Source organism: Armigeres subalbatus, chromosome 2 (genome assembly GCF_024139115.2).
Source record: "Armigeres subalbatus isolate Guangzhou_Male chromosome 2, GZ_Asu_2, whole genome shotgun sequence".
Classification (NCBI taxonomy): Eukaryota; Metazoa; Arthropoda; class Insecta; order Diptera; family Culicidae; genus Armigeres; species Armigeres subalbatus.
Window position 1 is genome coordinate 156,479,198 of NC_085140.1, and position 18,055 is coordinate 156,497,252.

Here is an 18,055-nt window from a genome sequence, read left to right on the forward strand (position 1 = left end):
CTTATTCAATATTCCGAATTCATTGAGGCCAATCATTGACCTCTTTATTCCAACAGTTGAAAGTTATCTGAAGCAATTGACTGTTTCATGGCCCCTTCTTGCAGGACTTGTATCTTTCGATGGATAATACGGCCATACAGATACAATCACTGTGCTGCAGTGGAACTGTCACAGTCTGAAACATAAGTTGGACGTGTTTAAGTTTTAATTCGCAACTCCGATTGCGATATATTTGCACTCTGTGAAACATGGCTTTCTTCTGAAGATGAAATCAACTTCCACGATTTTAACATTATTCGCCAAGATCGGAATGATCATTATGGTGGCGTTTTTTTGGAAATCAAAAAATGTCACTCTTTTTACAGAATTCCCATTCCGACTGTTAATGGTTTTAGAAATCGTCGCTTGCCAAGTAAATGTAAAGAATAAAGACCCTTGCATAGCTTCAGTGTATATTCCTCCAAATGCCTCACTTAATCGTCGGCATCTTTGGAGCGCAGTCTCTCTTTATCATCCCCAGTTTTAATACTGGGTGATATGAATGCACATGGTATTGCCTGGGGCGAAACTAGAGACGATAACAGAGCGCCTATTTTCTATGATTTGTGCGACGATTTCAACTTGAATATTTTGAACACAGGCGAAGTAACTCGAATAGGACCTCAAGGTCAGGAAAGTCGAATAGATCTGTCTTTATGCTCTTATTCACTATCATTAGATTGCACGTGGAAGGTAATCCAAGATCCCCATGGTAGTGACCACATGCCGATAGTCACCACAATCAAAAGCGGCTATCAACGATCAGTGCCAGTTAATGTTCCTTTCGACCTCACGAAAAACATTGACTGACAAAAATTTGCATCGGCGGTAAAAATTGGTATTGAATCAACTGATATTCTTCCTCCATTAGATGAGTATCGATTCCTTACCGAATTGATTCATAAAAAGCGCACTAGAAGCTCAGAAATGACGCGTTCCCAGTACATCTGTCATGAGAAGACCAGCCACTCCTGGATGGGATGATGAATGTACTAAGTTGTATTCGAGAAATCTGATGCCTTCAAGACTTTCCGTAAACACGGAAGGTCTGAGCTTTTCGAAGAGTATTTGAGGCTTGAAAGAAAGCTAAAAAATCTTCTCTAGGCTTAAAAACGTATCTACTGGCGACGTTTTGTCGAGGGACTATCACGAGAAACCTCAATGACAATACTTTGGAAAACGGCCCGCAACATGCGGAACCGCGTTTCCACCAACGGGTGGGTGGACCATTCTCAATGCTGGAACTTTATATGTCTCTTCTTTCATCGAACAACTCTGCTCCGGGATGCGATAACATCAAATTCAATCTTCTTAAAATCTTCCAGATATCGCAAAGACGATTACTTGACCTGTACAACTGCTTCATGGAGTACAACATCGTACCTCCAGAATGGCGACAGGTCAAAGTAATAGCTATTCAAAAGCCTGGGAAACCAGCGTCTAATCACAATTCATACCGACCGATTGCCATGCTATCGTGCATGAGGAAATTATTGGAGAAAATGATCCTTTCAAGAATTGACCATTGGGTCGAGCAAAATGCATTACTGTCAAATACTCAATTCGGTTTTCGAAAAGGTAAAGGAACAAATGATTGTCTAGCGTTGCTCTCTTCGGATATACAGCTGACCTATGCGCACAAGGAGCAACTGGCTTCAGTTTTCTTGGATATTAAGGGCGCTTTTGATTCTGTTTCCATAGAAGTACTGTCGGAAAATCTGCACAGTAGTGGATTACCAGTTATTTTGAATAATTTTCTTGTACAATTTGTTGTCAGTAAAACACATGAACTTTACTCTCGGCACTCTGACAGCTTCCAGAAATAGCTACATGGGCCTTCCCCAAGGTTCATGTTTAAGTCCCTTGCTTTACAATTTCTATGTTAAAGATATTGACAATTGTTTGGACGGACAATGCACGCTTAGACAACTTGCAGATGATGCCGTGATCTCCCTAGGAGGTTCATGTGCAAATGTCCTGCAAAGACCATTGCAAAATTCCCTAAATAACCTGACTGTTTGGGCCAGACATTTAGGGATCGAGTTCTCTCCGAAAAAACTCAATTGGTAGTGTTTACTAAGAAGCGGTACCCAGCTCAACTGAAACTAAAGCTGTTGAAAGATGACATAAACCAATCTTTATCTTCTAAATACCTTGGGGTCTGGTTTGATTCCAAGTGTACCTGGAAAACCCATATTGATTATTTGTTAGAGAAATGCCGAAAAGGATCCATTTTTCTCCGTTATATCTCCGGAACTTGGTGGGGCGCTCACCCGGAAGACCTCATCAAACTATATAAACGACTATACAGACCGCATCGTGCTTTCGTGCTGTGCGGTTCTTTCTCTCTTTGCGGAAGGAAGTTTTTAATACTACCCGAAGCTATTTTAATTTCAACGGTGCTTCTTAGCGCTATTTGTACCCACTGATCCCGTTACGATCTTTGCAAGGACCCGTGCCTTCATTTTACGTTGGACCCGTTTGCGGAAGTAAAATTCCGACAAGCGGTGGTAATCCTGCAGGGACACCGTTCTGGGAAAAAACCTCTTAGAAGGTCACGTAAAAATAATAACAAGAGGAAGGGGGAGTCTCTGAATTCTCCACTTCCTTCAAAGAAACAAGGTTTCAAGACCGTCCTGCCAAAGCGCGGAAAAATAGAAGGAAGCTGGAGAATTCAGATATTCCTTCTAACTCTAATATCGGAAATAATTCTTCTTAAATCGAACTGAGCAATCAGTTCGATTTGATTAATGATGAAATTGAGCAAATCGAATATACCTCTAGCCCAGGTGATTCGATTCATGCGAAAAAAGCAAAGGATTCCGCCAATTGTGGTATCTGTTGCCGAGTTTTCTGGCTTTCGGAATGAGATTTTGAGTAACCTTCAGGGGATCAAGGTTTCATTTCAGATTGCTAGGAAGGGTGACTGCCGCGTTTTGCCCGGATCCTTTGACGATCGCAAACGTCTTCTTCAGTATTTAACTGAGAAGCGCCATAAATTCTTCACATACGAGGACAAAACTGAGCGATTGTTCAAAGTCGTCTTGAAAGGTCTCCCCAGTGATGATAAATCATTGGATGAGATTAAAATTGAAATTTCTCAATTACTTGGATTTTCACCAGTCCAAGTAATTAAGATGAAAAAGAAATCCCACTCTGGTACTTCCCAGAGGGGCATTTCTCAAGAATTTTATTTAGTTCATTTTAACAAAAGTGAACTAAATAATATGAAAAGTTTGGAAAAGGCCTGTATTATGTCCCATGTCCGATTTTGATTTTTTAACTGAACAATTGCATCACATGATTGATGCAATGTTCAAAGCAAATACCATACCTGAAGCTGTTCAGGTTGGTATAAAGTACACACAAAAATTGTTATCGGACTCCGTTTTAATGGATCCAAATAATTGTGTGAAAGTTCTAAGTTGGAATGCCCGCTCTCTAAAGGGTAAGGAAGATGAATTATTCAACTTCCTAACAGTTCATAATGTGCCTATTGCCATTATAACTGAAACCTATTTGAAACCAGGACTCTCCATTAAACGAGATCCAAATTATTTTATCTACAGAAATGATCGTCTTGACAGCGCCTGTGGTGGGGTCGCCATTGTCATTAATAGACGTATCAAACATAAATTATTTTCTTCGTTTGAAACCAAAGTTTTTTGAAACCTTGGGAGTTTCTGTTGAAACAAATTTTGGTCAATTTTCCTTCATTGCAGCCTATTTGCCTTTTCAATGCAATGGGCAGCAAAAGAATTTGTTGAAAGCTGATCTTCAAACTCTGACTCGCAACAAATCAAAATTCTACGTAATTGGTGACTTCAATGCCAAACACCGTTCATGGAATAATGCTCAAAGCAATTCCAACGGCAACATTTTATTTGAAGATTGTTCTGCGGGATATTATACAATTCAATATCCCAATGGCCCAACTTGTTTTTCATCCACTCGAAATCCTTCGACAATTGATTTGGTTTTAACGGATTCAAGTCAGCTGTGTGGCCAATTGGTAACTCATGCTGACTTTGACTCTGATCACCTTCCTGTGACATTTGAAATCTCACAAGAAGCCATTTATAATCCAATCAGCTCTACTTTCAATTATCATAGGGCTGATTGGGATTTATATAAAACGTATATCGATAGGAATTTTGATGTTGATATTCCTCTCGATACCAAAAGTGATATTGATAATGCTCTCGTATCTTTGACAAATTTAATTGTCGAAGCCAGAGGCATTGCAATTCCTAAATGTGAAATTAAATTCAACTCCATTATTATTGACGACGATCTTCAGCTACTGATCCGTCTTAAAAATGTGAGGCGAAGGCAATACCAAAGAACTCGCGATCCCGCGTTGAAAGTTATTTGGCGAGATTTGCAAAATGAAATTAAAAACGTTTCGCTATTCTGAGAAATACCAACTTTGAGAATAATGTCTCGAGGCTGGATCCCAGTTCGAAACCCTTTTGGAAATTAACGAAAATTCTTAAAAAACCTCAAAAGCCAATTCCAGCGCTTAAAGAGGGAAATAAAATTTTATTAACAAATGGCGAAAAGGCTCAAAAACTTGCTCAGCAGTTCGAGAGTGCCCATAATTTTAGTCTAGGTCTCACTAGTCCAATTGAGGATCAGGTTACACGAAGCTTCGAAGACATTCTCAACCAAGATAATGTTTTTATTACTAGAAAATTTAAAAATATGAAAGCCCCGGGTGATGATAATATTTTCTACATACTTATCAAAAAACTTCCTGAGAGCTCTTTATCCTTTTTGGTTAATTTATTTAACAAATGTTTTCAATTGGCATACTTCCCAGATAAATGGAAAAACGCCAAAGTTGTTCCAATTTTGAAGCCGGACAAAAATCCAGCTGAGGCTTCTAGTTATCGCCCAATCAGTTTGCTTTCTTCAATAAGCAAACTACTTGAAAAGATTATTTTAAATAGAATGATGGTTCATATTAATGACAATTCTATTTTTGCTGATGAGCAATTTGGTTTTTGCCATGGGCATTCAACCACTCATCAGTTATTAAGAGTTACGAATTTAATTCGGCTCAACAAATCTGAAGGATATTCGACTGGAGTTGCTCTTCTTGATATAGAGAAAGCATTTGACAGTGTTTGGCATGAAGGTTTGATTTTAAAATTGATGAATTTTAATTTTCCTCTGTACATTATTAAACTGATCCAAAATTATTTATCAGATCGCTCACTGCAGGTAAACTATCAGAATTCTAAATCTGATAGATTACCTGTAAGAGCTGGTGTTCCCCAAGGCAGCATACTGGGGCCCATTTTGTTTAACATTTTTACTTCTGACTTACCTGATTTACCATCAGGGTGTCAAAAATCTTTGATTGCAGATGACACAGGTCTCTCAGCCAAAGGGCGTAGCCTTCGTGTCATTGTAGTAGATTGCAAAAGTTTGGATATTTTATCCACTTACTTGCAAAATGGAAAATTTCCCCGAATGCTTCCAAAACTCAGCTTATAATTTTCCCACATAAGCCGAGAGCTTCTTATTTGAAACCTTCTAGCAGACATATTGTCACTATGAATGGTGTTCCAATTAATTGGTCTAGCGAAGCTAAATATTTAGGACTTCTGCTAGATCAAAAATTAACTTTTAAAAATCACATTGAAGGCCTTCAAGCCAAATGTAACAAATATATTAAGTGTCTATATCCACTTATAAACAGAAAATCAAAACTTTTCTTAAGAACAAACTTTTGATTTACAAACAAATTTTTAGACCTGCCATGTTGTATGCTGTGCCAATATGGACTAGTTGCTGCAATACCAGAAAGAAAGCACTTCAGAGGATTCAAAATAAAATTCTGAAAATGATTCTGAAGTTGCCTCCGTGGTATAGTACCAATGAACTTCATAGAATTTCTAATATTGAGACATTGCAACAAATGTCCAACAAAATAATTTCCAATTTTAGACAAAAATCGTTGCAATCTTCTATTGCAACGATTAACTCCTAGTATAAAATAGGTTAAGATTAGTATAAGTTGAAAACATTGTAATTCCTACATGGTTCAATTCAACCAGAGGAAAATTCTAACTGCCAGAGGCAATTGAAATGTATTAATAATAACTAAAAATATAACATAGCAAATAAGGATGATAGTGTTAAGAAAACACGGAACACCTAGTCTAAGAGATGAATGCATGTATTAGATAATTAGCAAATAAAATAAGTTAAAAAAAAAAAAAAAATAAAACGACTATTCTCTCTGTTTTAGAGTATGGCTCTTTCTGCTTCCTCTCAGCAGCTGAGTGCCACCTAATCAAATTGGAACGAATTCAATATCGTTGTTTGCGTATTGCTCTTGGCTGTATGCATTCAACGCATAACATGAGCCTGGAGGTGCTTGCTGGAGTCACTCCTTTAAAGCACCGTTACTGGGAGCTCTCACTTAGAATGCTGATCAAATGTGGAACAAGTAACACACTTGTATTAGAAAACTTCGATAATATGCTTGAACTGGCTCATCGTTCAAGATACCTTCGAGTCTATCTCAACTACATATCGTCAGATCTCTGTCTTCCATGTTATGATCCACCTCGAGTTCACTTCGTCAACGACAGTTCCTCAATTGAATACGATCTGTCCATGAAACACGCTATTCAAGGAATACCAGATCATCTTCGACAAATATCTATCCCTTCCATTTTTTCTGAAAAATATGAACATGTCAATTGCAATAACAGATATTTCACTGATGGTTCTCGTATTAACGGATCCACTGGCTTCGGTGTTTTCAACGTAAATTCAACCACCTTCCGAAAACTTCAAGAACCGTGTTCGGTTTATGTTGCTGAGCTGGCAGCAATTAATTTCGCTTGGGGATAATTTCCAATCAGCCCGTAGACCATTATTTCATCTTCTCGGATAGTCTTAGTTCTATAGAGGCACTCCGGTCGATGAAAGCTGTTAAGCACGCATCTTACTTTCTTACAACTGTAAGAGAGCCGATGCGTGATTTGGTCGAAAGATCATTCAAGATTATCTTTGTATGGGTCCCATCCCATTGCCTAATCTATGGCAATGAGAAGGCGGACTCGCTAGCAAAGGTGGGCGCACAGGAAGGTGAAGTTTATGATAGACAAATCTCGAATAACGAGTTTTTCCCATTAGTCCGTCAGAGTACTCTTCAAAATTGGCAAATGATTTGGTCACACAATGAACTTGGACGGTGGCTATTTTCCATAGTTCCTAAAGTTTCTGCGCGAGCGTGGTTCAGAGGTGAGGACTTAAGCCGAGGCTTCATTCGCACGATGTCGAGGTTTATGTCCAATCATTATTCACTAAACGCACATCTCTATAGAATTAACCTGGTCGATAGCAATGTATGTAGGTGTGGAGCCGGTTACTATGACATCGATCACGTAGTTTGGTATTGCTCGAAAAATGACGCCTCCAGAGAGCAACTATTGGATACCCTTGTGGCCCGAGGTAAACAACCCTTCAGGGAAGTTCAAGGTGTTTTGGGAGATCGCGATGTGGTTTATTTGCAGGCCATCTATGCCTTTCTTTGCTCGTCTGACATCAAAGTCTAATACTTATTTTTTTCTCAATTTTTCTTGTCTCTGTCTTATTGTTCCGTGTACCATGAAGCTCTGGCCATCCGGAAGATGCTCCCTGAAGAACCAAAACCCGAGCACGACGCTACGCCAAACCAAACATGACGTCAAATACCCGGATGAGCAGCTGAAATACCTCAAACCTAAATCCCAACCCCGTCCATCACCAAATTACGCAATCTAACCTTGAGTCGCCACGAGTATCGATTGTAAATATCATTAATAGTCTCGACTCCGTTAAGTGTTATACACGCCTGAGCCTGTCAAATAAATCTTCTTCTTCTTCTTCTTCTTGGCATTACATCCCCAATCTGGGACAGAGCCGCCTCGCAGCTTAGTGTTCATTAAGCACTTCCACAGTTATTAACTGCGAGGTTTCTAAGCCGAGTTACCATTTTTGCATTCGTATATCATGAGGCTAACACGATGATACTTTTATGCCCAGGGAAGTCGAGACAATTTCCAATCCGAAAATTGCCTAGACCGGCACCGGGAATCGAACCCAGCCACCCTCAGCATGGTCTTGCTTTGTAGTCGCGCGTCTTACTGCACGGCTAAGGAGGGCCCCTTGTCAAATAAATACAACAGATAAAAAAAAAATCAAATAAATACAATAGATAAAAAAAAGATAATTATCTAAAATATTAAAATATTAACAGGTGTAGAACGTTATACTAGCCATTTGAATTCCCCGACAACATTAATATTATAGCATACAAGTTTGAGAACATGGAGGAAGCTTTCATTAGTACATAGTTTTTGAATATTGCATTGAACAGAACAGGCAAAAGGAAATTCTTAAAGGGACAGAGTAGCTGTGTTATATTGAAGGACAAATCGGAACTTGCGTTTTTAATGAGAGAAGAAGGGAAATGTGGGGTTTGAGTGTAAATCGGCGAGCAGCAAGCCATGACTTTTCCTCTCCCAGTCAGACCTTCGCGGCGTGCACACGCATCCACGGAAAGTCGCTGTCATAACTTTGTTCCGTCCATTTAGGGCCACACATTTTAGCGATCATGCCAGTCTATTTTTTGGATCCTGTCGCTGATTTCATGTGATGAGTTAAATTCAAGTGGTTAATTGTGACGAGTGATATATTTAAGTTTGCAAAATCACAAGACGCGTCTCGAAGACCGTCGGAAAATGGTTTGTGGTTTGCTAAATCACAAGACGCGTCTCGAAAACCGTCGGAAAATGGTTTGTGGTTTGCTAAATCACAAGACGCGTCTCGAAGACCGTCGGAAAATGGTTTGTGGTTTGATAAATCACAAGACGCGTCTCGAAGACCGTCGGAAAATGGTTTGTGGTTTGCTAAATCGAAAGTTCGAATATCTTATGCGAAAGATTAGTTTGGAGTTATTGGCTAGCAGTACTAGTTGATGCCAAATGGTTAATGGTATACTATACGCGAAACTAAAAGTTGGATTTAATGCACGAATTTGGATTGGATTTGAATTAGATTTGGATTGAATTTGCATTGGATTTGATTTAGATTGAATTTGCATTGGATTTGATTTGGATTGAATTTGGATAAGCATGGATTTTCTCATCTTTATAAGATTGTTCTTAAACCTTATAAGTAATGAAGTTCAACACCGCTTAGCTTTGGATTGCATTTGGGTAAGATTTGGAATGTTTTTTGGAAGAAATTGTCATTGTATTTGACAAACAAAAGAAGGCCATTGGCATCGTTGGCTTTTGGTCCATTGAAATAAAAACGAAAAATTGACTTTTGAATTAAAATAACACAAATCAAAAACAATTCGCCACCCATCAAACGCGGAGTTTTGGCGCCATTTGTTTGCGTGTAGATCATAATTGCTATAAGTGCAAATTGCAAAACATAAAGTAAGATAAGCGGAATTCATATCGATGGGATCTTTTCTGAAGGTGCGTATTGATTTATTGAACTATTTGTAGTTCAGTTCATCAGTCTGCTTCAATTCATATAATTAGTAAAAAATGGTACAGCTATTTTTTTTATCCTTTTTATCCCGTCCACGGTGAACAGATTTCGATTCAAGATGTATTGATTTATTTTCTTATTTTATAGTGTTTTTCATAGTTTTTAATGTGTAAATGTTGAACACTTCAATAGAAGAGGCCTTCGTGTTTCTGTATCAACGACAAACGTTTCATTTGCATTCGGCTTTTATTTTCTATAGAACTTTTGATATACTGATGTGCTAGTGTACGGACTTTGATGTCCTACGGTACTTTGAAGTTTTTAGAATTCTTTGGAATTTTCAAGCGAAGCTCATTGTAATTTTCACGAGAAGTTGTACAAAATTTGTACAGAAAAATGTTCGTAATATTATTAAAAACTTCTTGGTAATTTTACTGGAATTGGCACGGTATTTTTAGATTTCTATTGAAAATTCTTCGAAATTTCCTCTAAAATTCTTTAGAACTTACGTGGAAAATCAAATTTTGCACGGAAATCTGTTGGTATTTCAACAGAAATGTTTTCAGAAGAAATTTCTTAGGATGCCTACGAGCAGTTCTTTGTATTGTCTATAAGAAATTCTTTGGAAATTCCATAGGAAATTATTTTAAAAAAGGAAGGGTCGTTTGGACGAAAATTATTCGGCGGAAAACTATTTGGCCGAAAAACACCTTAAGCCGAAAGTCATCTAGCCAAATTGCATTTGGCCGAAATGAGCGTTTGGGCGAAACGGTTATAAATTGTCAACAGTTTGCTCGAAAATTGAATTTCGCCAAAGTTTCCTACGGTTGAACTGGTGATTTGGCCGAAATGGTCGTTTCGTTAATTTCACACAAATGTCAGTTTTGGCCAGATTGGTTTTGGTCTAACGGTTTGTTCTGCTGAATGACATATTCGCCAAACACCTTTTGTTCTTGTGACATTCGGCTGAATAACCGAAAGGCGAAAAGCCATTTGCTCGAATGCCACTTGGCCGAATAACACGTTAAGACGAAAGTCATCTAGCCAAAATTAAAGTTGTTTGCTCTAACACAGCGGTTCTCAACCTTTTTTTTGAGTGGTTCCCCTTCAGACCTTGGTGCAGCTGGAGGTATCCTAGTTTTTTTTTTAATTTACCGGTAAGCTAAAATGTAAAAGTGGGCAAACGATTTTCACTTGGCTTTTATCAATTCTAACCATTCAATGAATTTTGAAATAAATAATTTTGGTCTTCTGACAAATTTACGTACATCGACTTATCAATTTTTAACAATTTCGAACAATCTCAATATTAAAGTGACTTAACTTCAACTTTAATCATAACACGGATGCGAACACAATTTAATGAAAACGAACACAAAATTACAATAGTAGTTTTTGCAATTCCTGATCATAACACCTGGTTTACAGTTGACGTATGAGTGATAAAACGGCCCACTTTTCCATACCAATGAAACGGGTGCTTTAATGACCATTATGCAACTCAAATGGGTTGCATAATATCCATTATAGCACTCATTTGGGTGCTATAATGAAACATCAGCATAAGAACAATAGTTACAATGTGGCACGATAACATAGAATATGTTTGTTTTCTGCAGCAGCATGACATTTTGGCAAGATTGATCATGTGAAGAAAATACAATTGCACCATTTTGGTACAGATTCATCACATTAAAGTCCATTTTCGTCATTGCAAGTTGGATAAATACTACGAGTGCTGGAATGTTAGGTGTCAGTGTTTGAGAAATTTGAATCTTAGGATTGAAAGCATTGAGTGACCCCAAGAAACGGAAAGTTGATGTAAACATCGCGTTTTCAGTGAAGAGAAATTTAACTTAAGTTGTTCGAAAACTGTTTCTGTGTTGAGAGAATTATTATATCTGATTTTGAATGAATTTTAACAACATTGCGAGACCAAGCTTTACAATGCTGGTGATATTTACATATCTCGCGCTGAGTATCATAGGGGCGTAACTGTATTGATCGATTTTGTTAACTCAATTGTTTCAAAAGCTACAACCGTGATTTTGATTCTGGTGCAACCAACCTTTTTCACGCCGAACAATAAAAGTTTCGAAAAACTACCGCAATTCGCCACATTAATAAAATGAAAACATCGAAGAAGAGAAATAGATCAATGCAGTTACGCCTCTATGATTCTCAACGCGAGATATATTGGATTATTAAAAATGTGAAAAAGCTTCAAAAGTAAGCTGCTCATTTAGCATACATTTACAATATTGATTAAATTAATTTGTGAAAGAGTGAATTATTGAAGCTCTTTTCACTTGTGCAAACACCAAGTCTGAAAATGCAGCAAGTGTCAGTTATGCTATTGGTGAAATTTTGTCAAAACACTTGAAACCATTCCAATTTCAAGAACGGAGATTTAGTTTAGGAATGCATATCGGCTGTTCTTGACATCGTCTGTCCCAAGGAAAAGCCTCCTTCAGTAACATTAGTTGTGGGCTTCGTGGCCGTGCGGTTAGCGACGTCAATCGTCTAGACGCATGGGCTATGGAGCGTGGGTTCGATTCCCGCCCCTGTAAGGAGGAAATTTTTGGTGATCGAAAAAATCTCCACCGGTCCACTGGGTGTTATGTGTGTTGTCCGTTGTCTAGGTGTTAATTAAGTGTTCAGTCTGTACTTAAGTGTTCAGTCTATACGACCCATGGTCGAAGGCGGTGTCCCTGTCTTTTTATTAGTTTGCCGTGAAACACGGTGAAGATTGAAAGTTCACGACGAAGATGTGAAAACTACGTTATGTGAAAAAGACGCCTGTCTCAGATTATATTTTCTCGCAAGCGATGAAAACACTGTTGTGAAAAACATGGTACAGGTAGCTATCTTCTCAAGGGGAATTGTAGATCGTCTTTAAATCAAAAAGGAATTAGCAGTTTTGATTCCAAGTGGAATACACTCGAGGAACTCAACCACAAATAGAAATTATGATTTCGTCAGCATGTTATGTTGTGTTTGAAAACCAATTTTCACTTTATCAATTGTTGAATATTTTTCCAAATGGGCGTAATAGATTTTAGCCTTAGGCTTAGTACAGTGATTGTAAAATTTCATAAAATCCCTAACCTTATAAGAACTGTGTTTTTTATTCAAGATAACAAATGTGCTCAACAGAAAAAAATCTGTTCTTTCTGGTAACGTTAAAAACGAAATAATGAAATAAACTGAATAAAAAGAATAAAAGTTGTTTAAAATTTCAAGATCAATCCTAAAGTAAGCATTCTTTGCAATTTTATAATACAACATCCGCCATTACGCAATTTTGGCTCAGGTACCCCCAAAGACCAGCAAAGGTACCCCCAGGGGTACATGTACCCCAGGTTGAGAACCGCTGCTCTAACAGATCATTTGGCTAAACATGCCGTTGGGTTTAAGTGGTCGTTTAGCCCAAACAGTCGTCGGACTGGTTATTTGGCCCTAAAATGCAGTATGGTAGAAATGGTCGGCAGAAAGTGCAATTTGGTCGAAAATGTCGTTTCTGCAAAACACCCTTTTCCGTTCATACAATCTATTCCAGCTAGAAATTCTTTGGCTTTTAATTGGAAATTCGTAAATTACACTAGAGTTTTTTTTAGTTTTCACGGAGAAATTTTTGAAAATTTTCAAGGAAATCATTGGTACCGTTTTGACTCAAATCCCAAACAGACTCATATTCCGAACACTTGTGACTTAAAGATTTATCTGAAATATTTCTTTATTCTTCTTCTTCTTATTGGCATTACATCCCCACACTGGGACAGAGCCGCCTCGTAGCTTAGTGTTCATTAAGCACTTCCACATCCACAAGTTATCATTTTGCATTCGTATATCATGAGGCTAACACGATGATACCTTTATGCCCAGCGAAGTCGAGACCATTTTCAATCCGGGAATCGAACCCAGCATGGTCTTGCTTTGTAGCCGCGCGTCTTGGGGGTGGATAGCGAAACGCCTTGTCAAATTATCCATCTTGATGCCTTTCTTACGGAGCCATGTGTCCAAAACTCGAATTTCAATATTCCTTTCAATTTGCGATACATCGGAAACAACAAATTTTCAACAAACACACAAATTCTTTTTTGAAACTTAACATATGAATACATCGATTGCAGGGTAAAACAAACCAATACCTTCATGAGCTTCTGAATAGTAACACTTTGAAAGTGGATAACTTATTTTCGATACAGTCCTTATAACCACAGGAGGATTATCGCTATCTGTACTATTTGGATCAATGAAATATCAATTTGATATTCCGCTATCATCGGATCTCAAGTGGTTTTATCAGTAGTTTGAAAGAATTATTGGATCAATAGAATCCAGCGCTGGAGTGATTCGATACTTACAATCAGATCAAGAAAAACCTTATTCTGGAGGAACGTTGGTCGATCTTAAATTAAAGTTTCCCTATTTGAATCAAGAAATAACCAACTTAGGAGTGGGTTTGTGTGTTTCGACTCCAAACTTTGGAGGCACATCTAGACTATCATAGGTATATAAAACCGAACTCTGAAGTGGGTTAGTCGATAGTCGTATAGATGCGTGCTACATGGTTTCAAGTTAGAGGTTCTCGACTTATGTTGGAAAATTATAAGCTGAGTTTTGGAGACATTCGGAGAATTTTTTTTTGCAAAGTTATTTCAAAAAGTGCCTAAACTTTTCTGCAATTTACTACAAATTACCTACACGAATGCTACGTCCTTCGGTGGAGGCATTTGTAAGTGCTGATGGCTCATGTTAGAGCGCCTACTATTCTCGTTGCGTTGATTTTATGGCTAATTGATGAGTGAAATGAAAATCCTGGGTAGGATAAGACTCCAACTTCCTGCTTATGGGCTTATTATGCGTGGATGTAGTAACAGATTTGATAAATCTTTATGTATAAAATCAGAAAGGAGCCAATGTCAAAAATATCCATCCAATATCTCTATGGTTTCCTTTTACTAGGCCAGATATTCATTGATAATTACCAGTTTGAAAGCCTAAGGACATACACTGCTTATTTTTACAGAAAAACGTGAAATAATCCAAATAGCGGAGCTGGAGCTTTTCTTTTGCATTAGATACATCAACAAAACATTCTACAAGAAAAGTTAAAAGTAGCACTGATACGGAAAGTTGACCAGTGCAAATAGTTCTGAATATGACATCTTATTTCATTCCCCACCGAATGCAATTTTTGCGAGCAAACCAAAATATATCCCCCAGTGGTGATGATGCCTTGTTTCATTTTCATTACATATTTGCCTTCGTACAATGAGGCTTTTTTCGAATCTCATCTTACTGTGAGTATGTTTGCTTCAAATACCCTGCTATTTGGTTATAGTACAGATTACAGATGAATGCGTTTCTGTGGTAGAGTGCGTTGCAAGAGTTAGGGAGGATATTCATCAGAAGCGATCATTTTTTCTTCATCAATTTCGGTCCGCTTTTCAAGATTTAGTCGCACGTTTTTGATTTGTAATGACTTTTCATATTGGTTATGCAGTACGATGATATTCCAAGAGTTTTGCCATTTTATTACTCAAATCGATATTATAGTAAATGAACGGTTTGTTCGAGAAACTGCAAATGTTACGTCAGTCTTTGCTTTGCATAAGAACAACGGGGATGTAAAAGAGACAACTAGTGACACGCAGCGCTAATCTGCGAACATTAGTAAAGTCTAAAGTCGATGCGACGCAGTGACAGTTCATTGATAATAATTGTTATTCCTTTACGTGAGTCACGTCACGTCGCATCGCACGCCGCGTTTACTCTGGCGTGCACCGAAGTAACGACGGAAATCGTCATAGCTTTTGGCTGCGCCACTATCTTCATGGTAGGCATGCGGCGCAAAGAAACCGAATAGGTTTTGCGTCGTACAGTATTATGATGGAGACTATCTTTTTTTTAGCTTTCTTCATACGACGAGAATGACTATTTTCAGCCCTGGATGCAAGACACGCTGTTATAGACTCTGCGGTATAATGACCCTATCTCCTCTTAGCAGCACAATGTTAACAAAATACAGACCCCTTTCAATTTTGGCAACATTCGGTTTTATTTTTATTTTTTTGATATTGCCTATAAACCACCTAAATATTGTAATCCTCGTAAAAAAATGTTAAAAAATCGCGTAAACTTTTTTTTTCAAGATATACGCCTAAAATTTTCGTAAAAAAATTTGCTTAGACCCCGAAACCGACGAAATTCTTTTTTAAACCGTGTAAATTTTTTTTAGTGTAAACATTTAGATTTCGCGTAAAAAAGCATCACAGTGTGCCTAGCGTCACAAAAAGTGAAGAAATGTTGAAGTATCATGAGAAAACAAAAACCATTCGATTTTGGAAACATAAATGTTCCGAACGTGTTGCTAAAATCGAATGGGGTTTGTATATGACTTCATTGCTTTCGCTAGCAGTTTCGATTTCGGGCCAGGCCAAAGCAACCGTTGACACTGCCGCAGAAACAATTTCGTGAACCATTAGTACCTCAGCTTGTTGTGACATAACATCCGCAATGTTTGATGGTTCGGGAATATGCACAAATAATATATTTGCAATTCTGAAGTCGCAGTACCCACCGTTCAATACGGTGGGCGAGATGCCTGGGTGAATAAGAATAAGAAGGTGAGGGCTTTACAATCAGTAGATTAAACTTTTCAACACTTCATACTAGTGACAAAGCCTTCTTCTCTGTCTGACAATATCCCCTTTCAATGTCGGTTAACGACTTCGCTTTGCATACGACTCTTCAATCTCCTCGCTTATTTGTTTGGATGAGAACTAAAGCAACTGGACTAGCATCGGCGAACAAAAACGTTTCGTCATCCACGTTGGAGAACCCTAGACAACGGCGTGGCGTTGACGACTTTATGGCGTTGATTGCTGGCTCTTCAGTATCTAACCACTGAAACCTAATTCCTTTCTGAATTAGCTTTCTCAGTGGTTTATCCATTTCTGCTAGAATAAAAAAACACATTAATAAAGTTAAAAAAAAAAAATCTGCTAGCTCATTATGACTTCTTGATAAATTTTACATCTCAGAAATTCGAAATCAGTGACGCGTATTTTTCATTGAGCTTTTCAAACCAGATAGGAAAGCTTTTGGGCTGGTTGGGAAATATTTTTTATAACACAAAGCGGGCCACAAAAATGACATAGAGCAACACCTAATTACTTCCGGGATTGTAATATTCTCCAACTTGGATTTTAACATTGAATAGGTTATCAGTTTTAAAGTTTCCATTTATTATTAATTATTATGAACGTGATTTCCAACCTGTACATTAATTTGAGCATATCACTACGAAGTCAACATGCGTAAATACCAAGCTTAACTATCTAATTAACAATACATCGATTTGCATACAATATGTTGCATTCATATGAGCATATTAATTTACAATGTTTGCAAGTTACCTCATAGTCACATTTCCTATCATAAAGAATTTTACACTCAATCATATCTAGATCATCTGACGGAGATTCCGAATTAGGTTCACATGATTTACCCGGCCAATGCTTATCGCGCCTAACGCACCCCACTCTTCAAACAAACGATCTTGAGTGTCTGTTTCCGTTTGCCGTTTCTATAATAATTTTGCCAGGTTTTGCTGCTTACGAACGAGTGTTTGCTTTTTCTACCACTGCACTGCATTCAAGCAAAATTACACGCGTCAAAATGATGTATGTATGTATTTAGCACCAATTGATACTCCATTCACACGTTTGCCTAATTCACGGGTTTGGTGACGTTCTTCTTCGGATAATCCTGGGCCCAAATGAGTGGCAGTCCAATTTCGGCACCGCATGCGCTGTGACCCGGAGACCCACAAGGAGACCATCGGGGCATTTTCGATATCCGTTCGTAGATGTACGGGCCTGGGCTTCTGGTGGTTCGGGTCTGAAAAAATAAAAAAATAAACATTTGTTAACGTTGACAAGTGTGTTTCACTCTCCAATAATAAAGTACCTGATTATGGGCAACGAGTTGATAGTCCTTGGTCAGAAAATCCTTTGCTACTCCGTGGGCTAGCAGATGGTCAAGGGCAGAGAACTGTTTATCATTCGGCTCGTACCGAACGTAGTCTCCCATGAAGCACACCGACAATGTGTGGTTTGCGTAGGCGTTCGCTATGTCCCAACCTCGACCAACATAGATGAATCCATCACCGCCAAGCTACGAGAACAGAATTTAAATTGAATAAGTGCCTTGCCAGTTTGTGCTCGTTGTTCGAAGCTTACGTAGAAGTTATTGGGGATGTCTGGTAAGCTCAGCTCGGCTACGGCCGCATCTTGGATTGTTCGCATTTTGATTGAGCATCTGTACATATCCAAGCAAGGTGTTGACTGGACTCCTATGTGGGTAATCAAAACGTAGGGTGTTGGGTGTTTTAAAGGGTATGGACCGCGAGTATCGGCCTGGGCACCCCAATTTTGACGGTCGATGACTAGATGGCCGTTTCCGAGATTGGGAACTGTAAGTCAGTCTAAGGTTATTATAA

At 38.3% G+C, this 18,055-nt stretch overlaps 2 protein-coding genes across 3 annotated transcripts in view; one reads left to right on the plus strand and one right to left on the minus strand.

Moving 5' to 3' along the window:
• Positions 1-18,055, plus strand: part of LOC134211069 (uncharacterized) — a 167,045-nt gene that overhangs the window by 79,703 nt on the left and 69,287 nt on the right. The window lies entirely within an intron of this gene.
• LOC134211064 (peptidoglycan-recognition protein LA) overlaps positions 16,782-18,055 on the minus strand; it is a 45,092-nt gene continuing 43,818 nt past the window's right edge. For both annotated transcript variants that reach the window (XM_062687638.1, XM_062687639.1), the window contains exons 3-5: positions 17,796-18,028; positions 17,524-17,730; positions 16,782-17,454 (exon numbers count right to left, since the gene is read on the minus strand). In XM_062687638.1, coding sequence (XP_062543622.1) covers positions 17,284-17,454; positions 17,524-17,730; positions 17,796-18,028 — 611 coding nt within the window. In that variant the 3' untranslated portion in view covers positions 16,782-17,283. The remainder of the gene's footprint in view (positions 17,455-17,523; positions 17,731-17,795; positions 18,029-18,055) is intronic.